General features: G+C 35.2%; 1 protein-coding gene across 39 annotated transcripts in view; it reads right to left on the bottom strand.

Annotated features, from left to right (window-relative positions):
- The window catches only part of Abi2 (abl interactor 2), an 89269-nt gene that overhangs the window by 34310 nt on the left and 39050 nt on the right, over nt 1-15909 (bottom strand). For 20 of the 39 annotated variants that reach the window (XM_087903575.1, XM_087903571.1, XM_087903599.1 and 17 more), the window contains 2 exons: nt 10428-10604; nt 2970-3067 (listed from right to left, as the gene is read on the bottom strand). In XM_087903575.1, coding sequence (XP_087759701.1) covers nt 2970-3067; nt 10428-10604 — 275 coding nt within the window. Of the gene's footprint in view, nt 1-2969; nt 3068-8844; nt 8863-10427; nt 10605-15909 lie in introns of all 39 variants that reach the window. The other 19 variants (XM_087903491.1, XM_087903533.1, XM_087903552.1 and 16 more) reach the window with 1 other exon arrangement.

The raw sequence follows: 15909 nt of genomic DNA, 5'->3' as shown, positions 1-15909 counted from the left end.
CATTGTTTAAGCCAATTTTTTCTAGGCTCCACTCTTTTCTTAGAAGAATTTGAGTATTTTAGTATCATGTCAAAATCTCCCAAAGGCACTCGCTAATTTATATTCTTCTCCTCTCTCTCCCTAACCAAAGATGTTTAAAAAAACAGATGACAAATCTAGATTTTTGGAGTCACAACCTCCACATGATGACCAATACCAGCCTTAACTCATTCCCCTTTTTATACTCTAAACACATGGAAATCAAAGCATATTGATAATTAAAAATACACCACTTCATTTCATTTTCCAAACTTTTGCCTTCAACTTCACCTTAATTTCTTTGCTGATTCCTCCTCAGAGTTCAACATTGATAGGAAATTTTAAAAGACTACCTAAGTTCTTCTATATTTTTAAACTGTAAAATACAAACTAGACAATGTTACTAAGAAATCATTTCCCTTCTCTCAGATTTTCCCTCCAAAGAAAGGACGTGACAGAAGCAGAAAGGAAACAGAATGGGATGTAAAGTACTCCAGTTCTTGTTTCCAAGCGACCAAATCCTTCAGGGACAAGGACATCTTGCAGTTGAGATTAAGTCTTCAAAAGAATTTGGCATCCGAAAGTATGAAAATTAAAAAGCTTTCTTCCCTTCCAAAAGATGCCGCTCAACCTGCTCTTGCATTTCGCATTATTCACCCCCAACCAGGTTTCCACAGTTTCTTTAAGCATTGCTTCCCTGGCCACTCAAGTTATAGCTCACTGACTTTGAATGAGGTTTTTTGTCTTCTTTCTTTCCTTCCTTCCTTCCTTCCTTCCTTTCTTGTTTTTGTTTGTTTGTTTTTGCTTTTTTTTTCTTCCAGTTCTTTGATTTTTCCAGCCAGGGTTTCTCTGTATAGCCCTGACTGTCCTAGAACTCACTTCTCAAACTCACAGAGATTTACTTGCCTCTGCCTCCTGAGTGCTGGTATTAAAGGCATGCGCCACCACCACTCAAATGAGATTATATTTCAAAGGCACTGTTGACTCTACTTCCCTTGGGTATTTTTCAATAAACAAAATAATTAATAATTCAAAATAAATAAGGGAAAGTATATATGCTATTGTGTCAAAAGGAAGGGAAGCAATGCTATGACTCTGAATTGAAAATATTTTTTTAAAAATTCAAGCATCTTTGAAATTAGAATGTCTATATAAATTTATATAATGATATTAGATAATCTCTAACGTCTACTTTTGACAATGTTTTCTACACACTAAAATATTTCATTCTATCTTCACTAACTTCAAGTTATACAGAAAAACAATGACACAAACAAGGTTAAAAAAGTAAAACAAAGTAAGCAGGAGGAAGAGGAAAATTATAGTGATTAAGCAAAGACTAAAGAAAACAGGCCAATATCATCAAATGGACAAATGGAACTTAGCCACTCTGATCTCCAAGGAACAACTGAACTCCTGCTAATATCCAAGAAAATGCATTACTGGTACATAAGTGTGAGTTCAAAATCTGAGTGTAGAAGAGATTTTAATTTTACTAGAGACTTGATAACAACATTAACTTAAACATTTACAAATTCCATTAAGTAGTACACCTGAGGAAATAAATGTACATATGTTTACCAGAAAACAAAGCAAACACTTTCTCTGCAGCCATCACACCCCACAATGTCATTTTCATTCTACTTTGAAGTTAAATCTTATTTGACCTACTAGATTCTTTCCTCTGCATTCTAAGAACAAAAAGATCATTCTAGATAAAGCCTAAACAGCATTCCAAAATTTGAGGAAGGGGGATCAAGAGTTCAAGATCAATATAGGCTACAATATGTAATAACACCTGGCTTAAAAAGAAAAAATAAATTTATTAATTAAAACCATCATATTCTTGGTTTCACCTTTTTGTTTTGCTTTCCACTGACCAAACTATAATCACTTTCTAAAATTATCCTCCTTCATATTTCAATTTGTTTCTGTTCTATTCAAATCCAAGTGCTTGACGGGGGTGGGGGTGGTGGGGGGCATGTTGTTGTTGTTTCCTCGTGGTTCTCATCCCTTTATTTCTTTTTGAGAAAATATCACAAAGACAAAAGTTCTGAAAGCATCTGTCATGTCATACTTTTTTTTTGATTTTTCGAGACAGGGTTTCTCTGTAGCTTTGGAGTGTGTCTTGAAACTAGTTCTTTTAGACTAGGCAAGCCTCGAACTCACAGAGATCTACCTGTCTCTGCCTCCCGAGTGCAGGGATTAAAGGCATTTGCCACCACTGCCATTTAAAAATGTGTCTTATACATTTTTAAAAATCCAATTTGCAATACGGTGATCATGGAAAGTTGATAGAAGACAGATGAAAAAACTAAACTGTTGACCAACTGATGGCAGGACCACAGCACAAACAGCAGAGCTACACCCCAATTTCAGTCAACTGGCGTCTGCACTGTATTACACCTACTTAATCACAAACCTCAATCATGATAAAGCTAAGATACTACACAAGAAAAAAGTCACACTTTCCTTCTAACTTATAAAATAAAATCAACTCCAGAGCCCAAATCAAAGCTCCAAACTATAACAAGTTACAAAGAACATTATAATACACATAGCCTCTTGACAAGGCTATCCTGATAAATGCAACTGCAATATAAAAGATCATTAAATTTTTCTAAGAAAAAAGAATGAAGTTAGACTTCACTTTTATAACTAGCCATGAATTTAGACTAGGATTTTGTCACACTTTAAAACTCACTACAAGAATAACTTCCAAACAATCACTTTTAAAGTATAAAGATGTGCTTACCAAAGAATGGGAGGGAGGGAGGGAGGGAGGGAGGGAGGGAGGGAGGGAGGGAGGAAGGGAGATTTGGGCAGATGGACGATGAACACACAAAGCTAACAATACGAATAAAATACTCTCCCTACTAATTTACAGATTTTTTTCTTAAACACAATAGTACATGACATGGTTTTCTATTATCTATTACTGTATTACTCACCCAAGTGTCCCTTTTCCTGACATAGGGGGACTTGGGGGCTTCTGAGTCGGAGGTGTTGTACGTGGCAGCCCACCCATCTTCATATTCTGTGTACTCACCTAACAAATGTTGAAGAAAACACCACTTAATTTCTATGCAATAAAACAAAGTGATATTTGGAAAATAAGAAGGGGAAGGATAAATACAAAAAAAAAAACAGGCCATGCACTTCATATGCAATTTCTACTCTACTATTCTGTAGTTGTACTCAAAGGACTCTTCCTAAAAGAATTTCCAAATTATTTCAAACTTGTATGTGAAGAATTTATTTGCCATTAGGTCATCACACCAACAGATCACTGGTTAGACTATTGGATATTACACTCAGCTATAATCACAAAATATAGTTCTAAAAACTTTAGTGGTAACAAAAAATAACTCAAGTAAAAACAATTTATTTTAAATTTTTATCAATTCTTCATTTGGAGGACTGTTTCCTTTAGAAAGTAAGTATATCATAAAGCATGTTTCTCAGGTAAAAATTATGTAATATGCATATGTTCAGTTGTATGATGCACAAAGAAAAGTTCAGCTCTTTAAACTTGTGAAATACTCTCACAGTTCAGATTTAATGTTCTCCTTACAAGGAAATTACCTACCTGAACGCTGCTAGAAGTTCAAGGCAATGTTAGGGCTGAGGTAACACATCCACTGACAATATAAAAGCCACCATCATTGTGTGACTTCTAGTGGGAATTAAACCCACACAGGCCCAAAGTAGAGGTTAATTGTGGAATGAAACAGTGTAACATAGTCTCAAGTCAGAGACGGACCATGACTGCATTCATAATTCTATTTCCAACTGAAATTCTGAATACAGAAAAGATGGGCAATCAGGAAATAATGATGCCATTATGTCAGCACTCACAAAAAACCCTAAACATCCAGTTATCTTATAAGGAGTCAGTAAGGAATACAGTGCAAAGCAACCTCACACTGTTTGAGACTACTAATAGATTAACAAAGTAAATTCACGCATGCTCTCTTTAAGTCCCTACTATCTTGGATTGCTACCTTCAAAACACATTTATGGAATCTCAAGTTCAAAGATTAAATTAAATTCTGTCTTCAGAATTAAATTTATACTTACAACATAAAAGGATAAAATATTGTACCACTGAAGTTGGAAGAGACAACTTTAATTTTAAAATACATATTTATTTATAAGTAAATATATATTTAAAATTTTATATATATATGTATATATATATATAAAAAATGGCAGATTCTCATTATGAAGCCCTAGCTAACCTATGGAGATCAGGCTGGCCTTGCATTCACAGAGATCAGCCTGTCTCTGCCTCCTAAGTGTTGGGATTAAGGATGTATACCACCAAGTCTGACCAATTTTAAATTTTATGAAAATGAATCTTAATTATAACAGAGTACTGAGGCTGTCAAAATTAACTGACTAGGGTAGATATTTTTAAGTCCTAAAACAATTATTACTTATCCAAATAAGCAAGAAATAGTATATTATGCAATAAATTCTTCAAATGAATAGCCCAGTGAACAAGTTGTGTGTGATGTTGAAACAGTATTTAATGACAAATGGTGCCTTTAAAATGTTATTATTTTTAAAGTAAAGCATTTGTCTGAATCTTTCTGCTGTTGCTTGTAAGCAGTAAATACAAATTATCAAACAAGTAAATTATCCTTGTTATCACCCTCTCTAATTAGCAGAGGGTTGTGAATTTATCTTTAAAATGTCAGAAGACACTTTCAAAAAAGTCAATTCACATTTGAAGAAAATTTTATAAGTAATCTGACAAATAACCACTATAACTTTTAAAAACTGCAAGTTTTGATTTATGATACCACAAGATTTAAGTAGTAACTAAAGTCCTTTAAGCTCAACCTTAAACAACATAAAACTCAAAGTTACTATAAGTGATGAGGGAGAAGTAAACCAAACATTAAACTACAATTCAGTTTGCTAGAAACAGGAAGGAAAAGGACCGAGAACAGAAAAAGAATAAAAGATAATTTTATTCTATATATGGGATAGCTAAGATACTTGAAGATAACTTTCTAACTATAATTTGGTTTAGGTTTCAATATGCAAGGTGCTTTTATTTAAATTGCAGTACCTTCTCTAAGTCTTCAAATCTATCCTAATAATAAGAGCAAAATAAAATTTGAGTTAAAATTGGGTGAGCATATAACAAAAAATGAATATATTTTATAATCTATAAAATCCTCAAATGATTGTATTTGTTTGGTTAATGGGATGGATGAGCAACAAATCACTTAAGCACCTAGGTCTCTGTAATGTCCAAACCACCATGTTTTATTCATCACTGACACTGTACTACTCTCTTATTAAGCTAAGTTTATCAGAATTTTCTCAAGGGAATTTTTCTCTGTGCTACATAAAACAATAAGTATAGATAATATGAATACAAAAAATTAATAGTAAGAAATGACAAAAACACTTCATTTCTTTATAAAGGCAAATTTAAAACTATAATTGAATATTCATATCTAAAATAATTTGTTCAAAAATTCTTTACTGAATAGATATCATGATACTAAAAGAAACTGAGGTATTTTAGAGAACATATTTCCTGACAATTAGCAAAACATCTGACTAAATTACCATGCTTGTTGTAGGAAACACAAATGCTTGTGTGCATTTTTGACATACCATGTCAAAAAGAAAAACAAAACTGCATCCATTTTGTCATAGTACCTCCTCCTGAAATGTGTGCATACATATGCTGCAACCAATTTATAACAGTAATTCCTCTTGATGTGTACATAAATGCATGTGTGCATATGTGAGTGTGCATGTGTATATACGCACATCTGCAGGCACATGCATACCACAGAGTACATGTAAAAGTCAGACAAGAACCTTTGGGTATAATCCTTAATGCTTTTCCACCTTGTCTAAAACAGAATCCCTTTGCTGCTGAGTATAACAGCCTACCTGGTGAGCAAACTTCTGGAGATCCTCATGTCTCTGTTTTGCATCTCCCTTGTATGGGATTACAGTTGTTAATGCTACTGTCATACTCTATTCATGTACACCTGATGTTCACTCAGCAACAAAACAGCTAACAAGGTTACCTCTCAGAATATGCTTCCATCATTAAGTGACAAATGACCACAGGGTACACTGCAAATGGATACATTTGACCAGATACAGCAAGGTAGAGTACTTGTCTAGGTTCTGAACCTAAGAGGAAGGGAGGAAGTCGGGGTGTGGCTCTGAACTTCAACCCAGTACTCTAGCCCTCCAGTAGATCACCTCTGATATGCAATCTTCTACTGACAGATGGCCTGCTTCAACAGAACAATGGCAGAAACATTCTAAAATGATTTCTGATGTAGCTTTCAGAAAAAAGGCTCAAGAGGAATAGAGAGTAATATAATCTAAAAAAAGACTGAGTCATGTTTAAAAGAACAAGCTATCTCTACAAATAAGAAAATTGTTTTAAAGGGAAGTAGTAGTAGTAGTAGTAGTAGTAGAAGTAATGTGAAAAGAAATTGTTACAAGAAGGTGCTGTATGACTTTTTCTAGGAAGATGTGAACAAATGTCCATTCATCCCAGATATGGTGAATGGTAAAGACAGGCTGAAAAGAGGGTTTCATCCAAGTCTGGCTTGAGGAACTGCTGGGTTTAATTGGAGTTACAGAAGCATGAGAGAGGGGTTGTTTACAGAGCATGACAACTTACAGGCACCTGCACCACCCACCAGAACCTCCTCTAGAAGTTGTTAAGCACTTGTTTATCCTTAAGGAGGATAAGAACCTGGTGAGCAAACTCCAGGATCTACCCCTTGAGCTTTCTTCATCATTCCAAGAGAGGTGTACTGAGTCTAATCTTGAAAGGTCTTATATATGGATAACCATAACTGCTCAGTCAACGTGGCAATGGATATCTCTAGAGTTACACAATAGAAATGTTTCACAGAGAAAATGGAGCTAAGTGTAAACAAAGGGGTGGTGGGAAGAGAGAAGGGGAAAGTAAACAAGATCAGATTTGTAGTTTTATCATGTCTGTAATTTTATCACTTGGAGGCTGAGACAGAAGACAGTAGTTCAAGGCCAGCCAGCCTCAGTTACACAGTAAATTCAAAGTCACTTTGGAATAACCTGAGACCCTAAAAAGAAAGGATCTCAAGATGGGAGTTGTCGAATCAATAGTTAAGTTCATACTTAGTATGCTCAAAGCCCTGGGTTTGGTCACCTATCTTTTTTTTTTTAAGAAAAATACATTTAAATACAGAGAAAAAAAAAGAGGGCTATGAACGATTTTATCTATATTTATGGATTAGAGGAAGAGGGAAAATAGGCAAAGCCCACAATTTCCGGTCTAGTATTATCCTTTGCTATAGCACCATATGGTATAATTATTAATTATATTACTGAAATCCTTAGAGATTCCAGTATGAAACTTTTTGGTTCAAAGAGGAAAAATATTGAGGCGTCTTACTGGGAATCTTTCTAGGATGCCTTCAGGGAACCTATCTTTTACGTGGAAACAGATGTTCAAGATGAAGAAAGAAATACAGCCCAACCTAGAGAAAAGCCTTCGACAAGGCTAAGCATTAAAAGAAAAGGTCAGCCTACTTCTGTGTCTTTCTTCAGGTACACTACTTCTGGACACTGCTATCACTTTGTAGAAAAACAGACCAAAACTCAAAATTTGAATACTGCCTACATTTTTTAGTCTATTTCGTTGTAATTTAGCCATTTGAAACAGAAGGAACCTTGCCACAATTTCACATCCCTAGGTTACCAACACGGGAACGCTTAGAGCCTGTTCTCCAGTGTAACTTTATTTTTCTCTTGTCAGATCTACCTGCCATGACCAGGCAAATTTTTTATGGCCATGGTTAATTCTAGGTAATACAGTCATCCTGTCTCTTGCTTATCACTAACTACACTCAAAATGCAGCAAACAACAAAAACATATTTCAAAAGAAATCACAAAATCTGGGTAATAAAAAAAGAAATGCATGGTAAATTTGATGAAAATCATTTTAGTGACAGTATATTTGCTTTTCTCATGGATCCTTCAAAACACTAAATTATAACTCAAGTCACAACAGGAAACAACACTTTGCTTTATTTGGGTGTGGATTGATTGATTGATTGATTGATTTTACTTTGGTTGGTTGGTTGATTTGGGCCTTCTACATGCTAGCCAAGTGTTCTAGCACTGAGAGATACCTTTCAAACCCTACCTCTAATTATTAATTTGTATTTTTTAAACATTATCATGAACTTTGGGTGTTATGCATACAAATAATATTCATCTTTAAAAAAACTTGAGTTTATATTGAAATATATTTTATACAACCATTTTAAAGGACTTTTTGTAAAATGTACTGCAACTTAAAAAAGCATATGACATATTTTTGCTTTAAAATTTTTTGTATTATACCATATAATTATATAATCAAGCCACCATTTATAGAATAAAAGGCTATTACACAGGGAAGGGTTAAATAAAGCATATTAGTTGGCCCTCCAATCAGTAACAAAATTTCCACATATATAAAGACCCGGATAATTTTATCTCATAATACTTTACTACAGAATAACATATTTCAGTTTTATGAAAGTACCCATTCATTCAGAAAATACTTAATACCTATTGTGTGTTCAGTACTGTTCTAGGCACAAAGAACAGGGCAATGAACAAAACAGACAAAAATACCTACCCTCAGGGAACATGAAGACAGACAACAAAGTTGCTAGACCAAAATAAAAAGAACTAATTTGCTGGCTTTAAAAGGCCAAATGACAAATATCTTTTTACTCCCCATATGTAATATTCTACATAAGAACATAAAATGGAAATACAGCCCTGGAATCTCTTACCTTAAATCTAAGCAACCACTTAATGCATAAATGGAGCAAATAAAAGAGGTAAGGAAAGAAAGCATTGAAAGGTTAGTTGGAACTTCAAGATGTGAAGACAAAAAAAAAAAAAACAAAGAAAAACAAGTTAAGCAATCAGCATTAACAAAATAATGTTTCAGTAGATCATAGAAAGAGTGGTTAAAGCAGAATGTGTCATGAACAGGAGTTTCATTGATGACAGTAAGACACTATTTTATTCAAAACTTTAATTCCTTTAAAGAGTTCTTCAAATTAACGACCACCAAACACTGAAGTACAAACAACAGAGGCTATAGTCCTAAAAGAAAAATATTTTATTTCACAGATTAAACAAGAATTACATGACGGAGTCACCTTTTATTATATAGATAGCACTAATTTTAAATTAGAAGAATCTTCTGGCATCAGATTCTGGTAGCAGTCTAAAACATTCTATTAGTAAAAGTTAGTCTTCAACAAACTTTCCCCAAGTTAAATAAATTACAGTTTTAATTAACCATTTAGTTATATATCCTATTTTAATTAGCCATTAAAATATATGTATGAATCAACTTTCAAATTTAAATCAAAATTAAATATCAAATTCCAAATAATTATGCTTAACTCTAAATAAGCAGGGTGTGGGAGTACACACCTTTAATCCCAACACTCTGGAGGCAGAGGCAAGGCTAATCACTGTGAGTTCAAGGTCAGCCTGGACTACCCAATGAGTTCCAGGCCAGACAGAGCTTAAAGGGGGGGGGGGGGGGCAGGGAATAGAGAGGAAGGAAGGAAGGAAGGAAGGAAGGAAGGAAGGAAGGAAGGAAGGAAGGAAGGAAGGAAGGAAGGAAGGCAGGCAGGCAGGCAGGCAGGCTGGACAACAGTGACTCCATAAAATCCCAGCACTTGGAAGGCCGGGCGGGGGGCGGGGGGATCTCTGAGTTCAAGGCCAACCTGGTCTATAGAGCAAGGTCCAGGAAAAGCTTATAATCTATTGCTAGGCTACATTCCCAATACTCCATAATTTTGATCATAGTACTTCATAGACATACTAGGTACTAAATTATCTTTAAAAGATGGCCAAAATAAATAATTTTACAAATTTAAAAGCATTGGAAACGAACAATAATTTGTAACTTTTATCTACACTATTCTTATTCAAAAGTTTGAAATAAAATTATACTAGGAAAAAATAAAGCAAGTTCATGTTTAATAATATATGCTGTTCTGAAAACTAATAGCAAAAGTATGCTGATAAATTTTTGAGATAAGAAAAACATTTTAGTAATATGCTGGATGGCTTTTCTGCCATACTAAATCATTAAAGGCATAGCACAACTACATCATACTTTATCTGATCTATGTTAGTTACCAACATAACTAAACAAATCTCATTGAAAGATGACTGTTTCTGAAAACATAACACTAAAAAACTTAAGGACACAATAGTTAACAGTAGTAAGCAAAAAGCAATCTTCACAACTGTGTCAAGATTTGTTTCTTTAGGAAATGAAACGAACTTTAATTTTCTAGGGTTCCACTACAGACTGCTACTTTTGAAAGCTTGTAAAAACTACACCTACCTTTACCCCATGTCCAATGTCATCTAGAATTGTATAGTCAATAGGTTTTCGAATATAACGAACTGGTCGCTCAAGATTAGCTGGTGCAATAATCTTATGGGTTCTCGAAGTATTTTTATTGGTAGTCAAAATACCAATTTCTCTTCTTGCAACTTTCTCTTTATGAATATCAACTGTCTGCAAAAGAAAAGATAACACAAAGACAGTTCTGGTATCCAATAAGTAATAAACACCTGGAGATTTAACATTGTTTCATATACATTTCATAAACTATCTTCTTTATAGACTACTGTCTTTGTTCATTTTAACCAATGCAAGGGTTGCCAAAGAATACCCTCAGATCTAATCTGGCCAACCACCTGATTTTTATAGGCCACACAATAAAAGCAGAACTTACAATGTGCATGTGTGCAGGCTTGCATATACATATGCACACATTGTGTGCACACATATAGGCACTTAAGGGTGTATGATCACTTGAAGGGTTGTATATGTGCATGCTTGTATAAATGGAGACTAGAAGTCAACCTATGTCAACCTACGTTTTTTCAGACAGTCTCCCACTGAGAAACAGGTTTTGCTAATTTGTCTAAACTGGCTGGCCAACAAGTCCCAGGCATCTGTCTGCTTCTGCCTCCCAGCACTGCAATTCCAAGAGCACATCACACTCATCTCTTTACACAGGCTCACCTTTAACTTCAAGACTTAGAAGGCAGAGGCAGGTGAATCTCTGAGTTTGAGGCCAGCCTGGTCTACGAAGAGAATACCAGGACAGACAGCACTACACAAAGGAACCCTGTCTCAAAAAAACAAAACAAAACACATGATCAAAGGCTAGAGTCACGGATACAGAACTTCACTATGAGGCCCTGATTCAATTCCCAGTATCGAACCCCTCCCCTCACAAAAAAATCAATTTTACAGAAAAGTTTGTTTGCTTCAGCAAGTTGTTTATAACATAACACTGACCAAATATTTCATTAATATTTATCAAGTGCTCCCAGAAACATTATTTTGTACAAATGGTATATAGTTTTATGTATAGTCTTCTATTATTTGCTAATAAGGAATAAAATTCTCAGGAAATTCAAACATTAATGTAGCATTTTACATAACAAGTTATGATTTTGTAATCTATAAGCAACAAGTATTTTAATGTAATAAGAAAGTGCTGGAAGTGGTGGCACAAGCCTTGAATTCAGGACTGGAAGAGGCAGGTAGATCTCTAAACTAGAAGCCAGCCTGATCTACAAAAAGTTTCAGGACAGCCAGGGCTGTTACAAAGAGAACCCCTGTCTCAAAAAAACAAAAAGAATGCAAGTACCGTTTACTGTTCCTTTAATCATATTTGCTATTATGTGTGATGGGCAGACACAAACTACAACACTTCCCACTCTGAAACAAGCAAAACTGTCTAATGTTGCCAAACATCTTATGAGTGCTGAGATCAAAAACCAAAGGTCTTCAAACAATCGTGACTACCTATGCTGGCTAGATTTTTCTTCAACTTGATGAAAGCTAAAGTCAACTGAGAGAAGGTAACCCCAATTGAGAAAGTCTGTAGGACATTTTCTTAATTAGTGATTGATGTAGGAAAGCCCAGTCTATTGTGGGTGGTGCCACGCCTGGATTGGTAGTCCTGGGTACAATGATCACTGAAATTTTCAGCAATCACCTACAAAGCCTATAATCCCGGCACTGAGGTTGGAGACAAGATAAAAAATTCAAGGTCAGCCTTCACTAGATGCTGATATCAAAGCCAACTTATTTTTGGATAAGACCCTATCCAAAAATAAGCCATAAAATGAAACAAACAGCAACAAAAGTAATATAATAAATAACACCAACCTATACTTATCATCTAACTTTAACTGCTATCAACTTAAAAGGCTTTTAGGGGCTGGAGAGGTGGCTCAGCAGTAAACAGCACTGCCTGTTCTTCAAGAAGACCTGTGATTAAGTCCCAGAACCCACCTGGTAGCTCACAACAGTCTATAAATCCAGTTTCAGGAGACTAGATATAATCTTCAGGCCTCTTGGGAACCAGGCTTGCACAAGGTATATAGCACACATGCAGACAAAGCATCCATACACATAAAACAAAATTTCAATTTAAAAATATGTTTTAAAGGATATTTAGTGAAGTTTGTATAAGAAATTTTTAAAGAAAATATGTTTCTTCAAACGTATTTTCCTTAAATGGAAGCATGTTTTCCTGAAATCAAGTGACAGGCTCTCAGTTATCAACACTTTTGTCTTCTTAATAGAACTCTGAACCTTTGGAAGCACAGGTTCCATAGTAATTTTACAAAAAAATTTTTTGTGGTAAAAGAAAAAAACAAAAAAAAACCAACTTTATCCTAGAATTCTAAAGTTAACAATTTTACTAAAATAAATTTAGAAAAGGTCTCAATAAGAGTACTTACCTGTGGCAAGTACATGTTCAGTCAGTGAACAAAACTAATGTAGTACAGTGCTTTTAACAGCATGACTATTGCTACAGATTCTGTGGACTATCACCACAATTGGGCAGGACTTAAATATCTACTCTCTCACAGATACTTACTAATTAGTTTTTCCAGTTTCCATTACTGCTAAGTCCGTGTTGCATGCAGCTGGTGTCCCCACCTAATACATCGACATACTACCAAAACTAGCTTTCCTTTGCTTTAAAGTAACCATTCTGACTCCTAAAGCTCCTTTATCCTGAGCCCCAGTCCCACATCTCCTTCCTGAATCCAAGTACATGCTCGGACCCCAGCACTGACAGGAAGACACTATATAAAATATTTTGATTTAGTCAGGCACATAAGTAAAAATAAAATGAAGTCAGGCAGTGGTGGCATGCACCTTTAATCCCAGCACTTGAGAGACAGAGACAGGCAGGTCTCTGTGAGTTCCTTGGTCAGCCTCATCTACAGAGTGAGTTTCACGACAGCTATAGCTATTAAAACAAACAAACAAACAAACAAACGAAAAAACCCAAAACCTGTCTCAAAAAAATTACTTTTATTCACATATTGTTGTTTTATATTAACACAGATAATTTAGAATAAACCTTAATGAAGCTACCTCAGTTAGCTAGTTAGTTAGCTGCCCATCAGTGCAGGAAAATATCTGCCCATCAGTTACAGTTGATTAACTAAATTTAGTGTTTTTTAAAATATATTTCGACTAAGAATTTAATTACTCAAATTACAAATATGCTCCAAATTAACCATCTTCCATAAATCAGCTATTTGAAAAGCTAATAGGGTGCCAGTGAAATGACTCAGCTGTTGTGAGATATTTTGATCACACCCACGACTGTCAATAAAGTTTATCTTTGGATCAGAGGGCAGAGCTACTAAGCAGACCAAAATTAGCCATAGAGGTCTGGAGGAGCAAAGACATATAGAGATACACAAGAAGTAGTAGGGTGGGGCTCAGAAAGTTTCTTGGTCCCTTCTGGATGAAGGAAGGACAGAGATAGGCCGTCACTGGTCACTTCTCCACAGCTTCTCTGATCACTCAAATTCTTACCCTAATATCTGACTCCCCAGTTTTTATTGAAAAAGAATAATTAAATAAATACTTCATCTGGCATCCAACACGGGGCACAAGATCATAATGCAGCAGCTCACTGCTGGCTTTGTAGTCGCCAGAATCACCACCAAGGCTGGCTTTCCCTCCCTCCTCCAAGCCCTCTGCTAAAGCTGGGATTTTCCCATTGCAGCCTCTCTACAGCAGACTGCAGCTGCCTCCTGTCCCCTGCCCCAAACACCACAGGTGGCTAGGTCCCAAATGCCACCAGAGTTAGCCTCCCACAGCTGGCTGTCTCTGTCATTCAGGTGGCCCTATGCCCTTGCTTCTCTCATGCAGGCTTCTTCCGCACATTCCCATGTCTGCTTTACAGGCCACTGGCTCCCTCTACCCATGGGTTGCAGGCTTCTCCTAGTTCCCCAATAGATGGTTTGAAAATGGCAAAATTAAATGAAGGGATGTTAGCCTCATGGGACCTCCTGCAGGCAATCATGTCAAATTTGGTACAATCATTCCATGTCAGTATTGGGGAAACTTATCCACAAAGCAATTAAAAGACTTAATGCCAATTGTGAAGAACCATACTGCTCTGGAAGAAAGACAGTTTCAGTAGATAAAAAAAAAAAAAATTTCAGAAAGACCATAAAACAAGTATTTTGGCAACTCCTATAAATTGCAAAGACCAAAGCTAAAAATACAAATAAATGGCATTGTGATTGAATGTTTATTAGACCCAGGCACAGATGTAACAATAATTTCACCAAAATTTTGGCATCCAGATTGGTCTCCTCAGGTGGTAAATATTCAGCTTCTAGAGATTGGAACTTTATCTTGGGGTAAGATGGGTTGAGGCTATACAGCCATAAGACAGATAGGAAAATAAAAGCCATATATGGCCAACATAGAAATATATTTATGGGGTCATGATTTGTTATAACAACGGAAAACCCATATTAACATTCCTCCAATGTCAGAAACAAATCATAAAAAAAATGCTTCTAAGATAAATATTAAAAGATACTATCAAGAATAGTCCCCAACCGTTCTTGTACATAAACAAAACACTACAGCTATTGATCTTTCAAAGGTACCAAGAGTCCTACCTTTAAAATGGTTAACTGTGTAGGTGGAACAATGGCCTTTGATATCAGAAAAATACACGCATTAGAACAGCTGATACAGAAGCAGCTAAATGTTCAACATATTAAAGAATCAACCAGCCTTAGAATTCTTCTATAGTTGTCATTAAAAAGAAATCTGGAAAATAGAGATTAGTAACAGATCCAAGAGCTATTAATAAGGTAATTCAACCAATGAGCTCTTTATAGCCTCAAATTCCCTTGCTTTCATTATTATCTAAAGGATGGGCTATTATAGTTATTAACTTAAAAGACTTCCCTTTTACTATACCTTCACAAGAGCAGGACAGAAAAAATTTGGCCTTATAGAGCCTACGTGTAATTTCCAGCCTGTTAAAAGGTTATCAGTGGAAAGTTCTTCCATAAGGGATGTTAAACAGACTTACCTTGTCATTATTTGTACAAGAGCTGTTGTAAATAATTCATAGTTTCCTCAATCTAAAATTTATCATTATATGTGTAATATCTTACTAGTTAATTCAGACTCAGATACCTTAGAAAAAATGTTTGAAGAGGTAAAGAAAGTTTTGCCTTATTGGGGATTACAAATTGCTCCTAAAAAAATACAAAGAGGAGAGCCTATTAATTACCTAAGATATAAAATAGGTTTACAAATTCAATCAGAGAGGAAAAAAAACAAAAAAACAAATTCAATCAGAGAAAGTACAAATCAGGGGAGATCAAATACAAACTCTTAAAGATTTTCAAAAATTGCTGGGAGAAAGTAACTGGCTATGGCCCAAAATTAGATTGACAACTCAAAAACTAAGTAATTTATTTCAAACATTACAAAGTGATAAGATTTACTTAGTCTAACAAAA

This window comes from Myodes glareolus, chromosome 1 (assembly GCF_982192425.1).
Source record: "Myodes glareolus chromosome 1, mMyoGla1.1, whole genome shotgun sequence".
Taxonomy (NCBI): domain Eukaryota; kingdom Metazoa; phylum Chordata; class Mammalia; order Rodentia; family Cricetidae; genus Myodes; species Myodes glareolus.
Note: the sequence above shows the minus strand (reverse complement) of the source record. Positions and strands in the feature narration are given on the sequence as shown.